Source organism: Apis florea, unplaced genomic scaffold (assembly GCF_048593485.1).
Source record: "Apis florea isolate Af1SG1 unplaced genomic scaffold, ASM4859348v1 contig_2272_pilon, whole genome shotgun sequence".
Taxonomy (NCBI): domain Eukaryota; kingdom Metazoa; phylum Arthropoda; class Insecta; order Hymenoptera; family Apidae; genus Apis; species Apis florea.
Genome location: NW_028256549.1, coordinates 7,789,485 through 7,813,072, shown reverse-complemented (window position 1 = coordinate 7,813,072; position 23,588 = coordinate 7,789,485). Strand labels below are relative to the sequence as shown.

At 31.4% G+C, this 23,588-nt stretch overlaps 2 protein-coding genes across 6 annotated transcripts in view; one reads left to right on the top strand and one right to left on the bottom strand.

The window, feature by feature from the left end:
* The window catches only part of Mxd (MAX dimerization protein), a 329,867-nt gene extending 307,379 nt beyond the window's left edge, over nucleotides 1-22,488 (bottom strand). For 2 of the 5 annotated variants that reach the window (XM_086902832.1, XM_086902836.1), the window contains exons 1-4: nucleotides 22,090-22,456; nucleotides 20,007-20,816; nucleotides 11,526-11,619; nucleotides 9,521-9,550 (exon numbers count right to left, since the gene is read on the bottom strand). In XM_086902832.1, the coding sequence (XP_086758958.1) occupies nucleotides 9,521-9,550; nucleotides 11,526-11,619; nucleotides 20,007-20,061 (179 nt within the window). In that variant the 5' untranslated portion in view covers nucleotides 20,062-20,816; nucleotides 22,090-22,456. Of the gene's footprint in view, nucleotides 1-9,520; nucleotides 9,551-11,525; nucleotides 11,620-20,006; nucleotides 20,817-20,895; nucleotides 21,110-22,089 lie in introns of those variants that run through there. The other 3 variants (XM_086902833.1, XM_086902834.1, XM_086902835.1) reach the window with 3 other exon arrangements.
* A 580-nt stretch (nucleotides 22,489-23,068) lies between these two features.
* Nucleotides 23,069-23,588, top strand: part of LOC100866935 (BRISC complex subunit FAM175B) — a 61,850-nt gene continuing 61,330 nt past the window's right edge. Inside the window, exon 1 of the mRNA XM_086902828.1 lies at nucleotides 23,069-23,281. The gene's annotated coding sequence lies outside the window, so the exon portion shown is untranslated. The remainder of the gene's footprint in view (nucleotides 23,282-23,588) is intronic.

Below are 23,588 nucleotides of genomic sequence, written 5' to 3'. Positions count from 1 at the left end.
ATACTATTTTTTTATATTTCAATGAATACCTATTCATTTCGCTCACTTTTCTTATCAAAATATTTATAATATTTCTTTACAAAATCCTGCACGAGTTCAAAATAATATTAATTTTCACTTTATCTATTTTAAGAATCTTTTCTAACCTCGATAGCGCAAGCGAATATAATATATTATTATACTTCGTTTCACTTTTTACGTGTTTAGCAGCATAAGAATTAAAAACCATTAATCAACGATTGAATTGAATTGAACAAAGAATATCTAAAGAATATTTAAACCAACTATATCGCGTAACGATCGTATAAGAATCTCTAAAAAAAGAGAGAAAAATTTCCATTTCGTTCCAGCGTTCGGCTACTTCCGGCTAACATCGTTGCCGCTCGGCAACGAGAGAGAATCGTCGCGATCTGTTGGCGAAAACAAATGCAAATTCACTGTCCGCGCGATGGACGCGCAGTTATTATAGCAATTAATTAAAATTCCTGTCATTATACGTCGTTCCTGTTGCAACCCTGCGTGAACGAGGCTCGGTCACTTTGCATGCACCCTCAGTGAAGGCTTTCTGTTCGTGTTTCTGATAACATGCTATTGCGATTGGAAATTACCGTGGCTCGCACGCACGCCAATGGCGAGCACCGTTTGGAAACACATGGAATACGTGAAAAATGAAACCAATTGCGACGACTTGGCAAACAATGTTTTCAGAATATTCTCATGGACGTGTTAAATAAGATATAATTTATATTGTTTTTTCTCTCTCTCTCTCTCTCCTTGGCGAGGGACGTGGTCAAAATAAATTTATGTGACTTAAGGTCAAGTTATTTTCTTTTTTTGATATGATTATTGAAGTGGAAAAAATAAAAATTTGTTTAATCGCATCTAATCTTAGGAAAGATTATCTGGAAATTAATTAATTTGAAACGATATAAAATATAGAATTTTGTTTTTAAATAATTATTATATTAAATTATTCTAAACAATAAGAAATATTATTTGATAAAAAAGGAAATTATACTACTACTAAATTTCCAAACAAGAATAAAATCAATACGATAATTTTTAAATTTTGGTTTACTGAAAAAAAAATTTGTTGATTAAATTTATATTTGAAGTTTACATTTCATAAATCTATTTATAGAAAGCAAGTTTCATTAAAAGTTATAAAAACCAAAAAAAAAAAAAAAAAAAAAAAAAACTTACTTCTACATGTGTTTCGTTCCGCTCTAATTACAAAGTTAATGAAATGAAGAGAAAATTTATTTCCTTAAGGTTCAATTACTTTCTGTTTGATATTAATTTTCTGGCATTATTATGCTGATGAAATGAAAATTCACCATTGATTTGAAGATATTTTTTATTTAATATTGTATATCGAAAAAAATATAAAGAATTTATCGAGTTATATTTTCTATTCTAAAACAAAGAACATAATCACTTTTATATCAAAGCTTTAAAAATTATCTAATAACAATATATGTTTTATTATTGAAAAATTCCAACTTTAATTAAAGAACTCATTGGAATCGTTCCCATTCTATATATAAAGCAAAATTGAATAATCGATGAAACGATAAAATAAATTTCTTTAATTTAATATTTAATAAAATTAGTTACAAAAAAATTGCCTCGATACATATTTCGTTATAAATAGATTCTTAACCAAACATGACACGAAATCTTGAAAGCTGAAAATAGCCTCCCTCTCTTTATCTCCGACACTTTCGAGGAACAGAACCGTTATCCAGGATCAAGATGGATCGTGGTTAACAGAGGATCGAAAAGAGAGAAGTGGAGGCATCGAATATATTTTTCAAAGGATGAGTATCGAGAGTTCACCCAGTGAATGTGGATCAGTTCTCCAGAGCGTGATTATTCGACCCATTTTACTTGTAATTCTATCGAGTATAAAGACTGCTTCTATTTGAGGTTTAAAGAAACGTAAATCAAGAGCCGCGGTGAATGCGGATCAGTTTTCTAGGATATGATTACCCGACCTGTTTTTGCATCGTAATTCCATGTAGCGCCAAGATCTGTTTTCATCTGACGTCTCTTTGTATCGATGAAAAAAACTAATCAAATATTAATCACTGATAATTTCATCATTGACGGTTAATTTTTATGGAAATACATATTTTTCACATTCCATATATATTTTGCATATTTTACGTGGACGACGTATATTTCATCTGCATATTTTTTTCTCGATCATATTATCGATCCTGCTTACATTGAAAATTAAATAAATAAATCACGGATTTTTATAAAATTAAAAATCGTAATATTGGTCGATAATTGAAAATTCAAGATTTTCTCTTATGAATTTTCATGAATCGCTACACGTGATTTATTTTCAGTTATTTATTATAGATTTGTCGATCAATAAATTAAAATCTTTATGCAAATTACGTTTCTTATATCTTGATATGAATAACATAGATGAATATATATATATATATATTTTTTTTCTTATCAATATAAATTTTTCTTTTATCCTAAAATATTGTATATAAATACGAAATTGAAATCTTAATATTGAATATTTTATTATTGTTTATTACAATTATGAATCGTTTTTAATAATAATGATATCGAATCGATTTCTCGATGACTAAATAATAAGGTCACAAATGAATTATGGATAGAATATGGTTAATAAGAACTGACTAATGAATATTTTCTTTACAAATTTGCATATATATTAACAAATTTTTTTTTTGTGGTAGAAGAAAAAGATGCACAAAATTTAAAAAAGAAAAAAAACTCTTACTCTGCCAAATGCTAGAGAAAAAAGATATAAATATATCCATATATTTTATAAAATTCATGATTTCGAAAAAACGAAAGAAACTTTTCTCGTCGCTTTCTAATTTCAATTTTAAAAATTATCGTTTAAAATTTAATAAAAGTTAGATATATGGAAATTGAACAAAAAATTTTCATTCATGAATCTTTTTTAGAAATGAATTTTATGAATCGATTACGATCGAACACAATTCTACGAATTTAATTATTCATTTATCTTTATCATAAATTTGTAAATAATTCTATATTTTACCATTCTATATTTATCTATTGTAAAAGGAAATTTTCTCATCACATAAAAAAAATTTGTTTCAAAAAAATTTCAAAAGAAGTTATTCATCTGCAAAAAGCAAATAGAAGCAATTTAAACGAATAATAAATTAAATTAGAAAGTAACGGAAACGTGACAATTACAAAGTTTCTCGTTAGATAAAGTTCCATCATCCCACGGCTATTCAAAACTAAATGTAATATGAATTTCAAGCAAGTTTTTCCTATTGGAATACTCACTGCGAGGATTACTTTGAAATTCAGCCACGTTAATTCGAACGCCATGGGATTCGGAAAAGCCCAAGCAAAATTATTTAAATTCAAATTCCCGGACTAGTAGGTATCACGGAGGACAGCTGAGGAAAAAAAAAAAAAAAAAAAAGAAAAACGAGAAAAATAAAAAAAATCCTCGAGATTCAGAATCTCAGCAAAGTATTGTGATTCCTAATATAATTAGAATTGAACCGAATGACTTCATTTCGTATTCATAGCTAATTAAAATCGTTCGTCTTTGACAGAAGCTTGGAGGCAATGTAGATATTATTTTTACACAGAAAAAAAACGAAAAGAAAACTGTGAACCGCAAATTCAGAAGCCATCAAAGAAGATGGGAATGTACGAGATCAGTTTTGACGAAAAAATACACTTTCTATTCACTTTTTATGAATTTCGTTACATATTAATCTCTCAATTATTTATTATCAATATTTGTTAATAATAATTTACTAATTTGTTAATTTTTAATTAAAATATCATCAAATATTTTATTTATAATTCAATTATATTTATTCTGTATGTTTATATGAATATAAACGTAAGAAACATGCTGTTAGATGTAAAACCATCTTTATTTTAATTAACATAATTTTTTCATTCGATAAATTTTAAATTTTAAAACGAGCGAGAAAACGTTATTTCAATCTAATAAACAGTAAACAAAATTTTTGGCAGATAAAATGTGGTATAAATTTGAAAAAGACGCAGTTCCCTGTTTAATATTTCTTCGAAACATAAGTCTTAAAATTTAAATATATCAGACATTATGAAAGTAAAATAGATTCATAATAAAGACAAATAACTCGTCCATATAACAAGTCGATTTTAGAACAAAAATATTATTTTATATAAACTTTATAATAAATATTTACAATGTTGGCACAATTGTCACGTTCAAATAGGTGAAATTCTATGATATAATTTCATATTCATTTGTCACATTTTTGGCATATTTATTAATTTATTTATTAAACGTAAAACAAAACGTATAACAATAGATAGTAAATATAAAGAAATGGTATCTTTCGAAAGAAAAATAACATTAAATTTATCAAAAAAGAAAAAAATTTTATTCATTTTTATATCGTTAAAAAATTGTTAAAATTTTAAAATTTAACAAATTCTTACAGCAAAAATCAATGATCAGAGAAAAAAGAAAAATTATTAATTTAATAAAAAAAATCTTATTCCAGACTATTATTACTATTATTATTTTCCAGAAATAATGATACAAATAGACACAAATCAAAAACAATATAAAAATTTTTTCGACTAGCTATTCATAAAACTATCCTTAAACCTGTTGAATATAATTAAAAAATAAAAAAAAAATCATTCGTTTAGTAAAAGTAAGAAAATAAAAATATCAGAATTCACGAGGCATATATAAATAAAGATTTACATTTTTGATAAATAAGATTTTAAATTCATGTACGTGAACCGTAATTGGCGTGTCGCGTTTCAGGAACAGCGGAACCGACCGATTAAGGCCGAGATCACCCGAACGTCAAGAAACTGACATTACGTCCATCTTAACGTCCGTCGTGGAGCATTACGTCGCAAGACATAGGAGCGGTAACACGTTCGGTTTAACGCTACGTTCCTACGTTCTCGCAATGTAATATTGCGACGGATATTAAAAAAAAAAAAAAACAGACACAACATCCGTTTTTTTGATGTTCGAGCTAAACGGTATCAGAGAAGCCTCGTGTGCCACGGATTCCATCAGCGTCTCGTGGGTTGCGTTGCGTTATGTAACGTAACTACGTGGTGTAACGGGGCGGTTGGCAGTGTGGGCTTTTACATTGTCCGTTTCTGTGCCACGCACCACCCCTCCCGCTGCGCTTTCGTCGCTTGGGGACAAAAAAAAATCGATACCCTCTCTCCCTACGATTCACCCTCTTTCTCTCTCTTTCACGTTACCGGGCTATACACATATATGTACAGACCATCATCCCCTAGCATGCGTATCTCCGGGTTCTGCGCGCCCCGTGTGTGCCCGGTACACCGTGTGTACCGAGTTTTCTGGCTGTTCCTGGCGTGCGGCAAAAAGGTGTACAAGCGAATAACAAAGCCTACGAATTTTTTTTTCTTTTTTTTTTTTTTTACGTTTATGCACATTTTCAATCCTCTACGCGGGAACGATGAAACATGCATCCGTTCGAGAGATTGTTTGAATGGAGTAGACCGATCGTGTCTTGTTGAAATATTATATTAAATGAGAGGGGGCTATAAAATAAAATTGTTGAGTAAGGTTTTGGATTTAGATTTTTTTCGATACATTGAAATGTTTGAATTTTTATTGAATTACGTGATTAATATTATATTTTATGGATTTTCAGAATTTTAATTATCAGAATGAAGATGTAAGATGCACAAAAGACGTTTGTATATGTACAGAATATTTCAGAAGATTTTTAAGAGAGAGATTATTTACCATTTTAATAAAGAAAGGAAATCGCCGAAACTATGAACTTCTGGCTTTAATGAAACTTTCTTTGCACGTAAAATTGTCCCTTCTTCTTGATCATTTGAATTTTTTTAATCACCCTTGTCTGCCAAAGGAATACGTACATACTTTCAGAAAAACACTTCATTTCCATATAAACTTTTGTTAAAATGAACAACAAAAGATGTACAATAAAAAGGGTTCAAAAGAAGGTCATTTTCTACCATTTCAATTATTAATTTTTTTTCTTTTTGGAACGAATTTTTCTTTTCTGTAATAAATACAATATTATAATAATACAAAATATAATGTAAAAGGAAAGGACGAAATTTAATTTCCAAAATGAATTTTTAATAATGTCAAGAATTCTTGTTAATAATGTCAAGAAAAATTAACATCTCTATCATCTTTATAAAAGTTACTTTGGATGCATTGTTTCATTAATTTTGAAAGGATTAATAAAGAAATCTAATAAAGAAGAGAACCTCTGATTTTAATGAAACTTTGCGAGTATATATAGAGCATAAATATATGAAGAATAATTTTCTTTTCATTCGGAAAGGGTGAGTCTAATCTCTGAAGTTTTGCGTTCTTTCTTGAATATAATTTTGTCACGGTACGAGATTGATTAAAATTTTAAACGTACCGATTATTCAATTTTTTTATACACTACTGTTGAAAAAACGTTCTCTTTCAAGATCGTGAAAGAAAAAATTATAAAATTATTAAAAATTATATCGATTTTGATTAAAAAAAAATATCTATAATTTAAACAAATCATCATTTTATACTTAAATTTCATAAAATTATAAGATCAATTTGAAAAAAAAAAAAAATAGTGATTAAAAAAATATTATAGAAGAATTTTTCCAGTTCATTTTCATGATTAATATATTATAAAATATTATATACAAAATATCAAGAATATATTAGATATATGAAATATATAATTTTAAAAAGGAAATATAATATATTAACAATTTTTCAATATTCTCCATTAATTCGTCAAATAAATTAAATTATTTTTTTTTTTCAATCTTTGCTATTTAATCTTATCACGATAAATCTTTATTATTTAATCATCATTCCGATAGTTTGAAAGCACAAGAAAATTAAGACAGAGAATACTGTTGCAGAATCAAAGCTAACCTTTCGTTTGTGATCATTCTTGCTTGACGAAGAGCAATCGGGATGTTTGCACGACGTTTGCTTCCATTTGCTTTTGGCTAAGAACCATGTTCCGTGGTCTGTACTTCTAATTCAAGGAAAGTTGCAGAACAACGTCTTGGATTAGAGACTAAAGTGGTTGAACTTCAATGATCAAATAGATTTCTGTTTTTCAAACGATATTTTTAATTTTTAGAAAAATATTTTGCAAAATATATCATAGTGTATAAAAGATTCTTTGTTGAAACGAGAATGTATAAAATTTAAATATAAAAATTCGAAAAAAATCATGAAATCACAAAATTTACATCGAACAACATCCAACTATATCTACATCGATTTTCGATTTAAGTTCGGGTGAGAAATGAGAATTTCTTAGAAAATTTCATCAAACATGTATTAAAAAACGCAAAATTCCATTTAAAAAATTAATATTTCATTCGAAAATTTCTAGCTACGAACAATAATAAGAAAAATAGTTAAACATGGTCATACATAAATTAAAATTTGCAACAAAAATGCGAAATACAATTGCACCCAAGTGTCGAGATTCCATCATATACCACCGTCAAACTCGAAAATTCCAACTTGAACGAAATCTGTTGCTCGAACACTTTCATCGATCATCATCCTCTCGCCACGAAAGAGTAACAAATTACAAGTTACTCTCCGCGGATCTTGACGAACTATATTTCGCTTTCATGCACTCCCGTGGCAATAAGAAGTGGTCGCAAGAGAGCAAGAGCGTGGCTCCACGACTTATAAATCACGTCGACAATCGGGGTTAGGGCAGGCGGCAACCCTTAGAAACCTGTTCCAACCCAAGTTAGGTCTGGTCGGCCATTGTTCCGCTCCATTTCGAACTTTCCTGACCCGGTATATGTATATGTATATATATAAAAGGGTCGCGTCTAATCGCACGTATCACGCATGTTAATTAACAGACCAGGCCCTTTATACCGTCGCGAACAACGGCCGCAGATAATCGTAAATTGCTTTCAATTTAACACGCGACTGAGAACAATCATTTGTCGCGTGATGCAGCTATTCATCCTCTTCTCCTCGTCGCCATTACGTGTATAAATTTCCTTTTTTTTTTTCTCTTTCATTGATTGTTGATTTAAATTGTTAAATCGAGTATTGGTCGTTTTTAATTATTAGACTGCAGGTTTTTATGTGTTTACGAGATGTTTGAATGTAGAAAAATGTGGGGAACACAAAGTGTAATGTAAAATATTTAAAATAAAATAAACTAAATCTTTATTCAGATTCCATTTGCAGTCGAATCATATGTGAGACATCAATGTATCGTAATTTCTGGCAAAAGTATATTAAAATTTTATTTATATATTTAACATGAATTAATATTTATATATAAATAATTTTGGGAAGTGCAGTATTATATTTAAAATGTTGAATTATATTTTATGCTTTGTTGGAAGAACTGTGTTTTCATAAAATTCAAATATATTGGAAATTTTCAAGAAACATGGAATTGGCTATTGTAATGGCGATCATAATTATTTCTGACATTGTTTAAATATTTGTCATCTTCAATACAATGTTACATTTTATAAAATATAATTACCTATTTTCGTGGCTAAATTTTCCAACGCATTTAAAATATATTGAATTATATTTTACAAATACTTGAAATACACAATATATATTTAAAATAATTTTTTTTCTTTTTGGATGAATAATAAATTATAATAATTATTTATATAATATATTTGTAAATAAAATTTTAAAAAATATCGTAATTAATATTTAAATATAATATGTTTAATTAATTTATTATTATATATATATAATATTTAATAGTTAATTAAATGTTTATGTAACTAATAGTTTATCTTTCCCAAAGCGATGTATACAATTGTATTGAATGCTTTTCATTTTCTAGTTATTTCATTGTTGTTAGCAATGCTAACTATTTGATCATTATATATATTTTTATCGAAAATGACGTTGTTTTTCGACGTTCGACATGATTAATTTTGATATTTATAGTTTCAGAATTTTAAAATTCAATGAGGTTTAATATTCGTTTTTCGAAATTTCAATTTAAAAAGCATATAACATTTTATAAACTATATATTTTAATTATTCGTATTATATTTTTATATTCTATTGCTTCGATAAAAATGATATTAAAAAATAGAAATTAATAAAAAAAAAATTAATTCAATTCAACAAAAACATAACTATTTGATAAAAAAAATCTATTAACACGAAATAAAAAAAAAAAAACTTTTTAAACTTTCCGAAGAGAAGTGATTCCTTTTCATTTTATCACCTCGAAAATGAATAGATCGATTAATCAGCATATGGAAAACTTTCAAAATTAAGGATTCTTTTTGGAAAAAGAAATTAATCGAATTAAGGTAAAGAGATCTTGTTAAGGAGAATAAAATATCCAATTCTCGTTTGCTTTCAGTGAATGATGGCGACTTTGTCCAGTATTCGTGCGCTATGCTCTCTAATTATGCGAGCAAAACAAAACAAGAGGCCGAAATAGGATTAAGTTAATGAGATAAATGAAGTACTCACCTATTTTTCTCCAGCTCGTTATGAGTTGTCCTGCAAAAGAAAAAAACGTTCTTGTTAGACTTCAAAGCAGTGAAATCGTTTGCTTTGGCGTTATTAAGAAAGAAATGGAAGGGAAAACGATGTGTTTAAGTGGCTAAGAAAATTAAAACAGGCGGGAAGGAAGAAACTTCTAAACGTTCTTTGCAAAGCAAATGAGATGTAGGAATTTATAAGAGTGTAATTTAAATAAATGAATGAGAAAATAATTCAAATAAATAAAATCTATTGACTTACTATTGATAGTGTATACCAAATATGTAATTTATAAATTTTAATTGTAATAAATACATGTTTTCCAAATGTAATACTAATTTGTTTTAAAATAATAATATATATCTCTTTTATTTCCGAGTATGTGAATTTGGCATGGGTCAAATAATATAACCCGATTTATCCATTATTAATCCCATTGAAAGTATAAATAAGGTAAGAAAAAAAGTTTGCATTTTCAAATATAATTAATTATAATATTATTCGCTTGCTTTTTACTTACTAGTGTGAATTAAAATTGTGTTAAACCACATAGATAGCAGTTCGAAGAATTAAACAATTTTTAAATTAGTATTTTTTAATCTTTTCATTGTATAAAATTATTTTATAAAATGATTCTTTTCCTGATACAAATTACAAATAAGTCAATCGTTAATGAAAGATCATAGAATACACAAAGAGATAAAAAGATAAAATAAAGTGTAGATATAAATTTGTAAAAATTTAAACATATTAAGTAGTTCTAATATTTTCATTGATTATCAAATGTGTTCTTAAGTCTGAAACGTTTTTAAAAACCTTTATGTGAATCATATATAAAAATAGAAATAGAATAAAACATAATAATATTAAAATAAATACAATAATTTTTCTAACGAAATTTTCAAAAATGCAAAAGAACAAGCTTAAGCTTCAAAATATTAATAAATTCGAATTCAAAGACTTGAAAATTGAAATCTCTTCGATGAAAAAATTGAATCTTTTTTTTTCAATTCATACATTGATAAAGAATTAAAAGATAAATGAATATAATAAAAAAAAATAAAATAATTAATATTATACAAAATAATAAATATAAAAATAAACAGAAATTAAAATAAGTATTAAAAAATTAAAATATTATAAATTTGAATATTTTTGTCAAAAAAAATTTTAAATTTATAATGAAATATAAAGGAATAATGACAGCTAAAATTTTCAAGTATTGAATTACAGAGATTTTATGGTCGGTTTCGATTCTGTTTTCGATTGATGAACACTCTTGAAATGAGTTCAATGACCTTCCCGCGCAGTTATTTAAGACACAATATACGATGAAACTGCTTTTGAAGTGTGTTTCGTATCAACATAATTCAGAATAAATTTATCGACAATACATACTGATAAGATATACTTTCAGCAGCGCTTTGTTCAGATTTTGTTTTAACAATCTTGTACAATAATTGGATTTATATTCGTGAAAAATAATTAAAATCTTGAATACAGCGATATTTTATATAAAAGATATAAAATATTGTATATTAAATTGTATATTAATTTTGACTTTAAATTTTTCGAAATAAACGATCCCATCATTCTTTAATGACTATTATTTAAAAATTCAATGAATTGTCAACAAAAATACAAAGACAAAATCAAATAAAATTTTCTTTAAAAAGAGTATTCATATAGTTTTTCAAATTTTTCAACTTTCAATCTTCCAAAATTTAAAATTTCAATACCTCCAAAATATCATTGTTTCAAAAACTCAATAAAACTCCGATATCAAACCTATTATCCAACTCGGAATAAAATAAAATCAAATCTCCCCAAAAACAATTAAAAGGGAACAAAGAAAAATAACGAAAACCAGGAATTAAAAAAAAAAAAAAGTAATAAAAGAAAAAAACAAATGATACATCAAACTCGACAGACAAGTATTTGAAAAAACACGTATAAAATCTATTTTATCGACGTGTTTCGTCAAGATACCAACCTGCTGCCCTGGGATTTTTTCGTCTTTGGCCTTTTTGTGACCGTCCGCATATCATCGGGCATCGGCATCGTCGAAGCGTAGCCATGTTCAGCTTCTGCAATGACAAACCAATCGGTTCGGTCAGTATCTGGTTCCGATCCATTCGCATCGCGCGAATTCCGAAAGATAGCCGAGCTCCCTCGAGAAAAAACCGCTCGCCTCGCCTTGCCTCGCCGCGGCCAACACGACTCGTTAAAGCGCCCGTGCACACACACACACACACACACACACAGCCGTGTTGTTCGCGAAATAAAGTCACGTTCCCTCTTCCCGACATAACTTACAGCGGCATTAAAGCTGGACACGAAGCGGTTCGCACGACAAGGATGGGAGCAAGGACTAAGAGTGAGCGAGTGAACGAGAAGAATAGAGTGGAGTGGAGGGGGAAAGGACTGGCCGAAGAGATGCGGAGATGGTCGAAAAGCGCGGAATTTATGTTACGATTTCAGTTAACGCACGCGACGTGTTGCAGGGAACCGAACGATGCGCACACGTGACGTTCACTTCGAATAAATTCGGAATTGTAACAATGCGCGAACGAGAGCGGGAAACGAGCCAATTTACGAGCTATCGGCAGTTTCGAATCGACTGGATATAGAGGTTGTTAGGGATAAATGGGAGATAGGGGATGGAGATTGTTTTTTGGGCGGGAGAACGAAGGATCTTGGGTGATTGAGAGACGTTGGGATCTTTTCAAATTTCTTTTTTTATTTTGGAATAATGGGGAGCGTAGTGATACTCTTTACGAAATTTCTACGCATTCCCATTTTAGCTTCTTATCTAGTTTCATATACGGGTTGTCATAAAAACAAATCGTTATTTTAAATATATATTATATATTGTTATCATTTCAATTGTGTTTCAATCATTTTTCTTTAATGTTTATTCCTGTTTCAATTTTACGGTTTTTTCAATTTGGAGCGTAAACATAGCCATTCCTTTGTAAAAAATTTCGTATCTTATTCGAGATGTATTTCTCTTCGATTTTTCAAAGTAACCATAATAAATAAAAATTTAAAACGGTAAATCATCATTTCGTATTATCCTCTCTCGTATTCACGAAGTAAAAATAAGAGTCTAAAAAAAAAAAAAAAAAAAAAATAATACTCGAAAATAAACCCAGGAAACGCAATAAAATCCATCAAACTTCTCAAATCCACAATCTACCGTATTCGGGAAGAACGAAACCAAATTTCTTTGATAGATCTACACCTCTTCGCGACACAGGCACGCCAAAATCCCGAAAAATCTCCACCGTCGAAATCCATCGAGAAGAAACCTCGCCATCCACGAGGAATGTAAAAGCTGTTTGCTTAGAAAAGTGAAATCCCGTCTGAGGCCGTGCGCGATAATTCAACATTCCCCTCGTTCGCCTCTAGAAATTCCTGCGCGCCGCGACAAAACAACGTTGCAAAAATAGCGAGCGCTGCAATTTATCACGAAAATTGCGCGCAGGATGGCCTGGAACGGTCTTGAGTAGCGGCCACTCATCGGAACGAGAGATTGATAATATTATGTAAGGTGGACGAACGGACGAGTTAAGGACGGGGGTGGCAAAAACCCGTCGAAATGTTGCCCAATGATGTACTAGTCACCGTAACGGCCGGTGCGTAAATTATAAATGCCACCTTTTGCCGGTGTGCGCCTCCTCTTCGATCCTCTCTCTCTCTCTCTCTCTCTCTCTCTCTCTCTCTCTCTCTCTCTCTCTCTCTCTCTTTCTCTCCTCGCCACCGTGCAACACGGGGCTTAATGGGAACCGGTGAAAAAGAACAAGCGGCCGCGACGCATCGACCATCTGTCCTCGTGAAAGAAGAAAAGCGTCTCGTTCGCATGCCACGACCATAAGGCCGCCTCATGCAAAAGAGAAATTCGCCTGATGAATAGTACGACCGAGTTACGTGTGTTCGTAGGGGAGGGTGGGGGGGGGTGGAGAGAGGGAGAGACCTTATGAAACTCGTTTGTCGATTCATAGAGGAGAGGATTGAGCAACCACTCGTTTCCAAAAATTCGAACTCGAAGCTAAGGATGAGAATAGGGAATAAATTTTTATTATCATCATGATTGTTGTTGCTTGATTTCCTTGATTTTATGATGGAGAATTTTGGCGAATGTTCTTTCTCTGCAATGTTCGATATTAAAAAAAAAAATTAAATTTAAGTGGATGGATTAGAAGTTTGTTTCAGATTGCGGTTAAAATTGTTATTTCACGCGCAATTAATAAAAATATTATATATTTTAGCAAGTTTAAGTTCTAGGAAAGTGTTATTAAAATCTCGTAATGATGGGAGCTTTAAATTAAAAATGATCTTGCATTTCGAAAATAATTTTTTTTAATAATATAAACTTTATGCATCATTTCAAGAAATTAGTTTTAATTCTAAATTTTGTTCAAAAATTTCCGATTAATTTATTGTTTTAATAATTTAATGTGTATAAAGTTTTAATAAAAAAAAAAAATCTTTTGCGATATTGTTAAAATTGGAAAAAGTCAGGCAATAATTACTAAACTATTCAATTACCCTGTTTTTGAAAAAACTTTTCAAAACCTGTTTTTTATTTTTTGATAAAAATAAAAATTGAAAACTGAGATGTTTTTTTTCATATGAAATATTACATCGATACATACAGATAATTTTATAAAATTATTGCTTATTTTTGAAACTTTTCTCTCATCACTTCGAATATTTTTATTAATGAAATAAGATTTTACAAATTTATTATTTAAATCATCGTATTAAATCATCTTGACATCTGTTGAGCATAGTATTTACCTATCAATATATTATTTCGTCCAACGTGAATTTTATAAATAGATCAGTCATGCAGATTTCTTCGTGACATCACGATCTATGATTGATCGTTTTAGAAAGTGTACCGCTATCAATGGACATCGCTTTAAACATTTATAACATGAACATTTAACTTGCATACTATCCTAATGTGTCTTGGAATGTGATCAAATTTTGATGTCAAAAGAACTTCAAGGTCATATCAAGGTCGTAAAGTCAAAAATAACCAAGGTCATAATTTAAACATGTTATATGGACGAAAAAAAAAAAAAAATAAATGATTTTCTGCAAAAGAAAACAATAATTTTTCTCTTCAAATATCGATATTTCTCTGTCAAAACACGTATATATAAATACAGGATAGCTATAAAGCATAAATAAATATGTTTCTACGCAAACGAAAAAATTAAATTCCGTTCCAAAATCTACCGTTCAAATTATTGTTTTATTCAACAATCGGATATATTATACAATTAACAATATTAGATTTTCAATGTTTAACAAATAAGAAATGAAAAATACAATGTATTCACCTCCTACATTTAAAGCGTTTTAATCAAACGGAAAATAAATATTTCATTTATCGTCGAATCCGAATATAAATATTAAATAATATTTGTCCGTAATTTAGAAATTAAATTAAAATTGTGTCTTCAAATAGTATTTACTTATAGAAATATCTGTTTTCCAATATTTGTTTTAATCCAAATTTTCCTCAATTCTACACGTATATATAACACATGTAATTCAATTCAAACACGCAAGAATAAATACATCAAACAGATGTATTTATCCACGTCCATTTATGTACATTTAAAACTTGTAACTCTACAAGTTCAATTTCCCCGAGCTTAAGTCCATAACGTATAATATAATATTTGGATATCACGTATTAATACATTACACGTATTAATATATTAATACATTTTTAAAAGATCGATTCTAGAGGCTAAAACAAACACAGTTAAATTATTAAATAAAAATATCGATTAAATTTTATTTATTAAGGTATACGCAATTGAAATTTCCAAATTAGATGCAAGAAGCAAGAGAGTGAAATAACTATCGTTACATTATTTTACTACTGTCATTTCCTTAGTTTATCTAATACAAACTTCGATCGCTTATAATTTAATAAATAAAACTCAACCGACATTTTTGCATGCTAATTTTTATTTTAATGTTTAGAAAAGACTTTTTAAAAATATCTTAGGAATATATCAATAGCTTGTATACACTCAAAGAGGACTTTTATAATAAATTTTGAATCCCCCTTTTTTTTTTATCACGATGAAGAAGGAAAATTTATTACACCAAGAGAACTCATCATTTCGATTGGATCAAGTAAAAGTGACGAATCAACGAAACGTCTCTCAATCTTTTTGAAACGCGTGTCAACATGGGACTAAAAGTGTACAACAAATGTACAGATGCTGTGTATCTAATTCCATCGTCATGTGTTTTCACACGGTCGCTTTATTAATTATGTATGACGTTTTTTTAATTAAACTCGAAGGACGAATCTCATAATTCATAAATTAGCGATTTAAGTATATTTTAAAGATAATACGTTCCAAAATAACTTTTTACCGATCGCAAGATTAATTTTATAAATTATTAATTTCGTAAATTGTTGATTTAAGTTTAAAAATTAACATAGTTGTCTATAATATGTATTTCGAAATTAATAATTACACAATACATCTTAAAAAAGTTTCATAAAATTGAAAAATTATTATTAAAATTAAAAATTTGATACACAAAAATGTTGAGTACGAGTAATGCCTCGTTCAATTATATTGATCAAGGTCTTAAAGAAAAAAAAAATTCACAAGTATCATTTTTTGCTTCCGTTACAGTTAATATAATTTTAATATAATGTAATTTAATGTTATTTAATAATGTGAAACAGAGACAATATTAAATAATTTATTAACAGATCGTAAACATAATTTCGAGTATAATGGCATCAATGATTATTATTTGATTCGTAGAAATAATCTTCGATTCGTCAAGCTTCTTTTAATTCAAATAATGACTTAAAAAATTTACGCAAGAAAATGGAAGAGAACAAATTAATTTGAACAATTTCAATGAACTTATTTTTCTCATAAAAACAGAAAAATCTTTTCTACTTAAAAGCATCCTACCATATTTTTTAAAAGAAACATAATTTTTACCAGAGTTGAGGCTAATCTAACAATAGTTCTAAGAACGAAGTCGTGCATACGAAGAGGAGAAAGAAGCCATCGACTCTGAGATGCGACGTTGAAATAAAAATTTACACTCTGCTACGCTTTCCTCCATCTCTATCTTATTCGTTTGTTAACCCGTTTATCCTTCTCTTTCTACTCCTTTCTCTCAATTCCCTTCTCTCTTCCCCGCCTCACGCTATTATCCCCACTCAATCCAATCCCTTTATTTCTCTCCATCTCGCTCATGACATCTACCGTTCTCTTTGTCTATAATACCTCTTCTCCTTTCGACTCTCATTTCTTTTCCTTTTTATGGAAACGAGAGAAGAATCGGAAACGCGTATCTGGAATCGTCAACGGACCGAGTCAGCGCGAACTTCACTTGAAACAAGAGCGAAATCCCTCTTTTGAAGCGACAACAATTTAATTTACTGTTCGTTCGTTCGAACTGAACGTAATGCTCGCGAAATTTGTTAATATCGGGCGTGACATTAGTTTAACGCTCGTTGAATGCACGAAAATCACGAAAGCCGATTAATGATCGCTCTGAATCTCTATTTCTGCTTGAATATTCGAGACAAAAGCGAGATCTCGAAAGACTGGTTCTCTCTTCTAGCTTCTACGCGAATATAGACTACGAAATCAATTGACCGCTCAAAGTCAATAGGCAATGAATCCCCACCATAGACGAAATTTGTATAATCTATATTATGCTGAAACGAAGTGATTTTATGTTTATTTCAATGAACATCTTAATTTGTGAAATTTTAATTTAAGAATTAGATAATTTCAATTGAAACTTTTTTATGAATTTGTTATATTCTTCTTAACATAAGAAATGTAAATAAAAATGTATATAAAAATAAATAAAAAAATAAATTTTAGATTTTTTTTATTAAAGATGTAACAACGTTTATACTGACTTTCATTTATATTGACTTTTATTAAGACAGAAAAATACTATTTTATTTTTTCAATATTTTTAATTTTAATCGTATGAATGATATATTTAATTACATATTTAAAATTAACAATTCTAATCATATGACTAATAAACAAAATTTTTTAAACAATAATAAAATTTTGAAGTCATTCAATAAATGTCAACTAAACTCGCAATGTGAATAAAAAGACAAATGTCATTCGAAGATATTTCACGGTCAGGAAAATAATCTTGAGCAGTCAATTAATTTTAGTCAAAGTATAATAACAATAGTTTGGTCGATCTTGTCATTCATGAACTAATCATATGACTAATAAACAAAATTTTTTAAACAATAATAAAATTTTGAAGTCATTCAATAAATGTCAACTAAACTCGCAATGTGAATAAAAAGACAAATGTCATTCGAAGATATTTCACGGTCAGGAAAATAATCTTGAGCAGTCAATTAATTTTAGTCAAAGTATAGTAACAATAGTTTGGTCGATCTTGTCATTCATGAACGTTTTTCAGGGAAATCGTGCCAAATAGACCGATTAAAATAATGTAACAGACTTATCTCACGTACCCTCGAGCAATAATAGTTAATGCTCAATCGACGATCCGCTGTGATTCCCCCTTGTTCTTCTCTCTCGCTTGACAAGAGCGCGGCCAATAAACCGAAAGCTCTTTCTGGGTCTCGACTAGTGGTGTTGCCGCTCGTGAACGACCGCGCACACGAAAACGTTCTTCTCTTGCTCGCGTGATGTGAGCTTAAACCACGAGAGATCAATGCACGGCAACAGGAGAAAAAGAGAGGAGAGAAACAAAGAAGCCGTTCTTTCAGGGTGTTCACTCGAACGTGTGTGAACGTGACTATACACAACTCTATTGGATATATATGTTACGTATATGTGTGTGTTACGTGACGAGCACTCCATACCACTACGGATCTTAAAAGAAACAGGAAAGAATTACGACACCGTAAATCTTAACCGACTATTCGAAAGCGAAACGTGGCGTCGTGGAAAAATGCAAGACGACAGCCGTTTATTGTGATCTGTGTATTTTGGTTATTTACGTCACGCACGGCTTTCGCCCTGGCGAAAACAGATTTGTAATGTTGGCAGCAATGGCTATTAGTATCGGTTATGTTTCCGAATCACGTGATAGAGAATTTAAAAGAAATGCGTAAAAGAAAAGAGGAATCTAACAAAATATATTTCTCGAGACTTGTTTATAAAGTTGTGAATCATCGACGGAGTAGTCGCGATGAGATATGTATGTATGTATTTATGCAAATAAGCCTAATAATTCTGTGCCGATAACGTCCTCTCGATTAAAATATTACGAATCGTTGAATTCTTCTAGGAAATGCTCACGACGATATATTTTTTTTCGATCGTGATCTTTATCAATTTAATTAATTGCAAATTACTAAATATTTATATTTCATATATCTAAAATTATTTATAAATAAATAATTTTCTTTTATAAATAAATCAATTAAATCACTTATCTCGATTTTAATTGAGAATTAAAGAATTAATACATACACTGGATAAAATTTATTAGAAGAAGGTTAGCGAAATGCAAGAGAAACGAGGAGGAACGAGATAACACGGGAATTCTGCATGCATACGCGAGCAAACGCAGTATCGACTACGTCGCAGCGGTATTATAAGTGGAGTGATAAAATGAGATCATCGTTACCGCTTCTCCGCGCACTCTGACGCATACCTATATATGCGGCAGACGTGACCTACACGATACAATGACATTCGTGTATCATACATTGCAAAAAAACACAACGTATGCATATATTTACTGATGTGTTTACCGCCGGTTGGCCGAAAAACGGACGTGCACTGCAACACGGCTACAGAGTACGCTGCACGTTGCGTCAGAGTGTATACCGGTGAAGGTCACGCGTTCCAAAACGCGTGATTACGTTACGGAGTTAAAAAAAAAAATCTAGACTCGGTTATAGCTCAAAAAAATTCAGTATAAGGAAATGAAATATTATCTATTATGCTATATTATCTATTAACAATCCAATTAAGAAATATTTGAAAAGTCAAAGAGAAAAGAAAAAATTAAATTGTAAAATCAGACAGTATGAACTTGAATTAGATTAAATAATTTCATTATTTTATATTAAAGTATATTAGTATAAATTAAATTTTTCTAAATTCTATCGTATAAATATATCATTGATATCCATCGTATTAATCCAAAGATCAATAAAAAATTTTTAATACTTCGAAACAGAGTTTAGTAATATTCAACTTCAAACGATAATCACGATACTGAGAAAACACACTGTAAACACGAAGGAGCAACGAGGCGAGGATAGGCGTAATAACAAAGGTCACGTTCCGAGATCCAACGACGGTACACGCGTTCGTTGCCATGTGCCAATGACATGGCACACACAGGCATACGGGCGCAACCACGATGAAACTTCCCGTAGATCGAAGGAGAAAGGAAAAAACACACATATGTGTAAATATACATGCAGCAGAGCAATACTCACCTCTTTCCCTTCGTTCAATATACTCGGCGGCCTGTAGTAGGGCAGCAATGCTCATATTTCCCCGGTTTGGCGTAATTCTGGCGGCTTCGGTTCACTACCTCTTTCCCTGCAATCCCGGCACACACACCGATGACACCGCGCGCGGCGACACACAACGCGATAAACGTTCAGAACGCACACCACGAGCAACAGCCCTGTATACACCGCGGCGATCTGTATTGTTGTTGTTGTTGATGTTGTTGATGTTGGCTGGCACTGGTGTTGCCGCTTCTCGAACTTTTCTCTCCGCCCGCCTGTTCAACCGCCTCTCCTTCTCCGCCCCCTCTTCCACCACCGCCACCTCTTCCTCCTTTTCTCGTCCGTCCGCGCGCCTCGCTGGCTGCGTTCGCTTAGGTGCACGTAACACACACGCGCGCGCGAGACTAGCCCGATTTCAAACGCGCACTAGATTCACGGACGGCAAATCGATGGCCAGGCCTTTCCAACCGCGTTATGCATCAAGAACCGTCTTTTTTTTTTTCTACTAGATATATCCCGTCAACTGTTTCGTAGTATTAATTTCCTTTCGTAGCCGTGTTTTCACCGTTCGACGACTTTCGATCTACCTCGTTCGCGTCTGTCTTTATCTTACTCCAAGTTCCAACTTGCCCTTCTACTCACACGCCAGTTTGCTTTTTTCTCTTTCTATGTGTTTGCTTTTCCCGCTCAATATCGTTTCACTTTACTTCTGTAGCGTTATTGTCCTTTTTTTCTTTCTCTTTCTACCTTCGTCGGTTCTCTTCTTTCTTCACCTTTGTTTCACAACATTCACTACGATCACACCAAATCACGTGAAATAAAAAAATTAACAACCGATAGAATATATGCGAGGCAAGAAAATACGACGCACCGCTGCTCCACACTTCCATACACGGAGTCGCGTGCGAGCGAACCGAAAGCGTATTTCACGAATACATACACGACAAGGACAGAAAACAGCGCGCGCAAGAGAGCAAGTAAGCGCGAACGGTACAATTGAAAAGAACACTATAGTACAGTCACTAGGCGAGTCGAAAGGGTCGAGATTACGCGTGTCGCCGGTAATTTATCGTGGACGCGAGCAACTGAACAAGCGAATGAACGAATAAACGAATGCAAAAGAACCTGACCTCGATCAGCGGCCGGTTCGACTTGTGCGCGCTCGACGAACTATTATTTTTGGTCAGGAAACGAGTATCGCGTATCGTGTACAGCGTGCATGTGCATGCGACCACTTTACGTGCCGGCTACTTGTTTTGTGCACCGACCTTGAACGCGTAGATCTTACCGAGAGCCATATACCAAATGGCTGAAAAAATGAATCTAGATGTTGCGATATTTCGAATATATACAACGAATTTTATTATAGTGATTTAAATGGAATTCAAATGGAACAGGGAGAACTATTCCAAAATAAAATATAAAATTTTGAGTTTTCCAAAAAGAAATTTTTCAATTTAAACAAAACTATAATTCTTTTTCTTAATCCACGAACGTAAAACTCGGTCAACTGCTCGCGAGGTCAATGATTTCCATCAAACATGCAATACGCAGTTTGCGGTAACAGATAGACACACATAGAAACCGATGTGACGTAGTATACTAATAAAACCACAATTTTACTTGTCAGAGAAAACATATATTGTCACGCACAAAATACACGCAAATCTTCTAGAAACTCGCATCATACGCGAGCGATCACAATAATATTCGTATGGTTTTCCGTTCACGATGAGCACACAGAAAGGCGCTCCCTTGATTCCGTTCTCGACTGGATTGCAAGCGACTTTTAGTACACATGCACATTACACCGCACAAACATGTCTATACACACGCACGTAATGCGAGTGAAAATATGTGTATACGTGATCGGTAATAAATGTGATTCCCATACAAGAAACAACGGCAACACGGTGGTGCATACACACGTTCACGATATGTAGAGAATACAGCGCAAGAAATGATACGCAATACACGGAGTAACATTAAAGATCACGCGAATATATATCGCGTATCTGACAATATACATAAACGCTCATTTCTGACGTTTTAATGTGAGTGGTACCTCTTCGTTGTATACATGCACAGTAAACGCATGTATATGTATAACGTCGAGGATCGAGTATATTTCGACCCTATCGTCCACCTAGTGACATTTGGCACGCCGGATACGTTCGCTCACACACGAAAGTAGGTGCAGCTGAGCGACGTCGTAAAGAAAGACGGTCACTGTGGATCGGCACTGCCTAACACTACTACTGCACAGGTTTTCGCGGGTACAAAGTGGGGGTCTAGTCAGGACAAAGAAAAGGAGGCTCGAACTGACCGACGACGACGAGCCCACGAGCCCCCGACGACGACGACGACTACAACAAGCCGACGAGCGAGCGACAGCCTGATCCGCACTTCGCGAGCACTCTCACGCATTTATCGATGTCAAACGTCTCTGCACCGTAGAAGCACCAGGCGTCGTTTCTTACGATGTTCCTGATTGGCTAAGCGGTGCGCGAGTGCACTGCCTCGGCCAATAAACGTTGATAATACGGCGCTGCCGTATGAGCCGCCACCAGCACCGGTGGTGTCACGTGAATCTCATGCCCGAAAACAAAACAAACAGCTGGCTATATTCCTTGCCTCGCTCTCTTGCACGCTATCGTGCGTGTGCTTTTGATGCACGATATTCTTGGAGTAGAGAAAAGTAGTCCCTTTTCCATAAACAATATACTAAAATTGACAAATTACATATGTAAAAATAATACATTAATCAATTATCGATTGTATGGAGAATCAGTTTATAACAATGTGATCGATTTTTAAATCTATTGAAACGCGTTCATTCTCTTTTTTTTTTAATCTATAATCTTCTTGTAAAAAAAAGTACATTGTTATTCAAATTAAACTCAATATCAAATCTAAAATATCACTTAATACTTTCTTATATTAAGAATTTAAGAATGTGCATTTGAAAATTCATACAATCGCGCCATCTTTTGCAGTCTATTTGCCATTACCTATACTTTTTCAAATTGGTACTTCTGAATCTCTCGAGATCTATGTAGTGTTCGATATTGAGTTTGAATATAACGAATCTATAGTTAGATTTGATAAATTTCGTTAATTTTGTATATTATAATAATAAAAAATGTGTGTTAAAGACGAATAAAATATTGTTGATATCTGTAAAATCTATAATTTTTTGTGATTATTGTCAAAGGTTAGAAGAATTTCTTCAAAGACGCGATTTACGAAGTTGATGAGTAAGTAAAAAAATACTTATAATTTCTACATATTTTATTTGATTTCAATAATGAGGATTAATATTTGTAACAATATACTCATTTAATTGCATATATCTTCATTTTAATGATATTTATCATTTTATTGATTATTTTCGAGTACAATTATTTTCATTTGTTATGCACGTGACAGAAAAAATTGTATGTTATTTTCATACAAAACGTTTGAAATTAATATATTTGTATGCAATTAAATATAATCGATTTTATTAATAAATATTAAAAAAGTAAATAGTAAATTTTATTAAATTTTTAAATTATAAATATA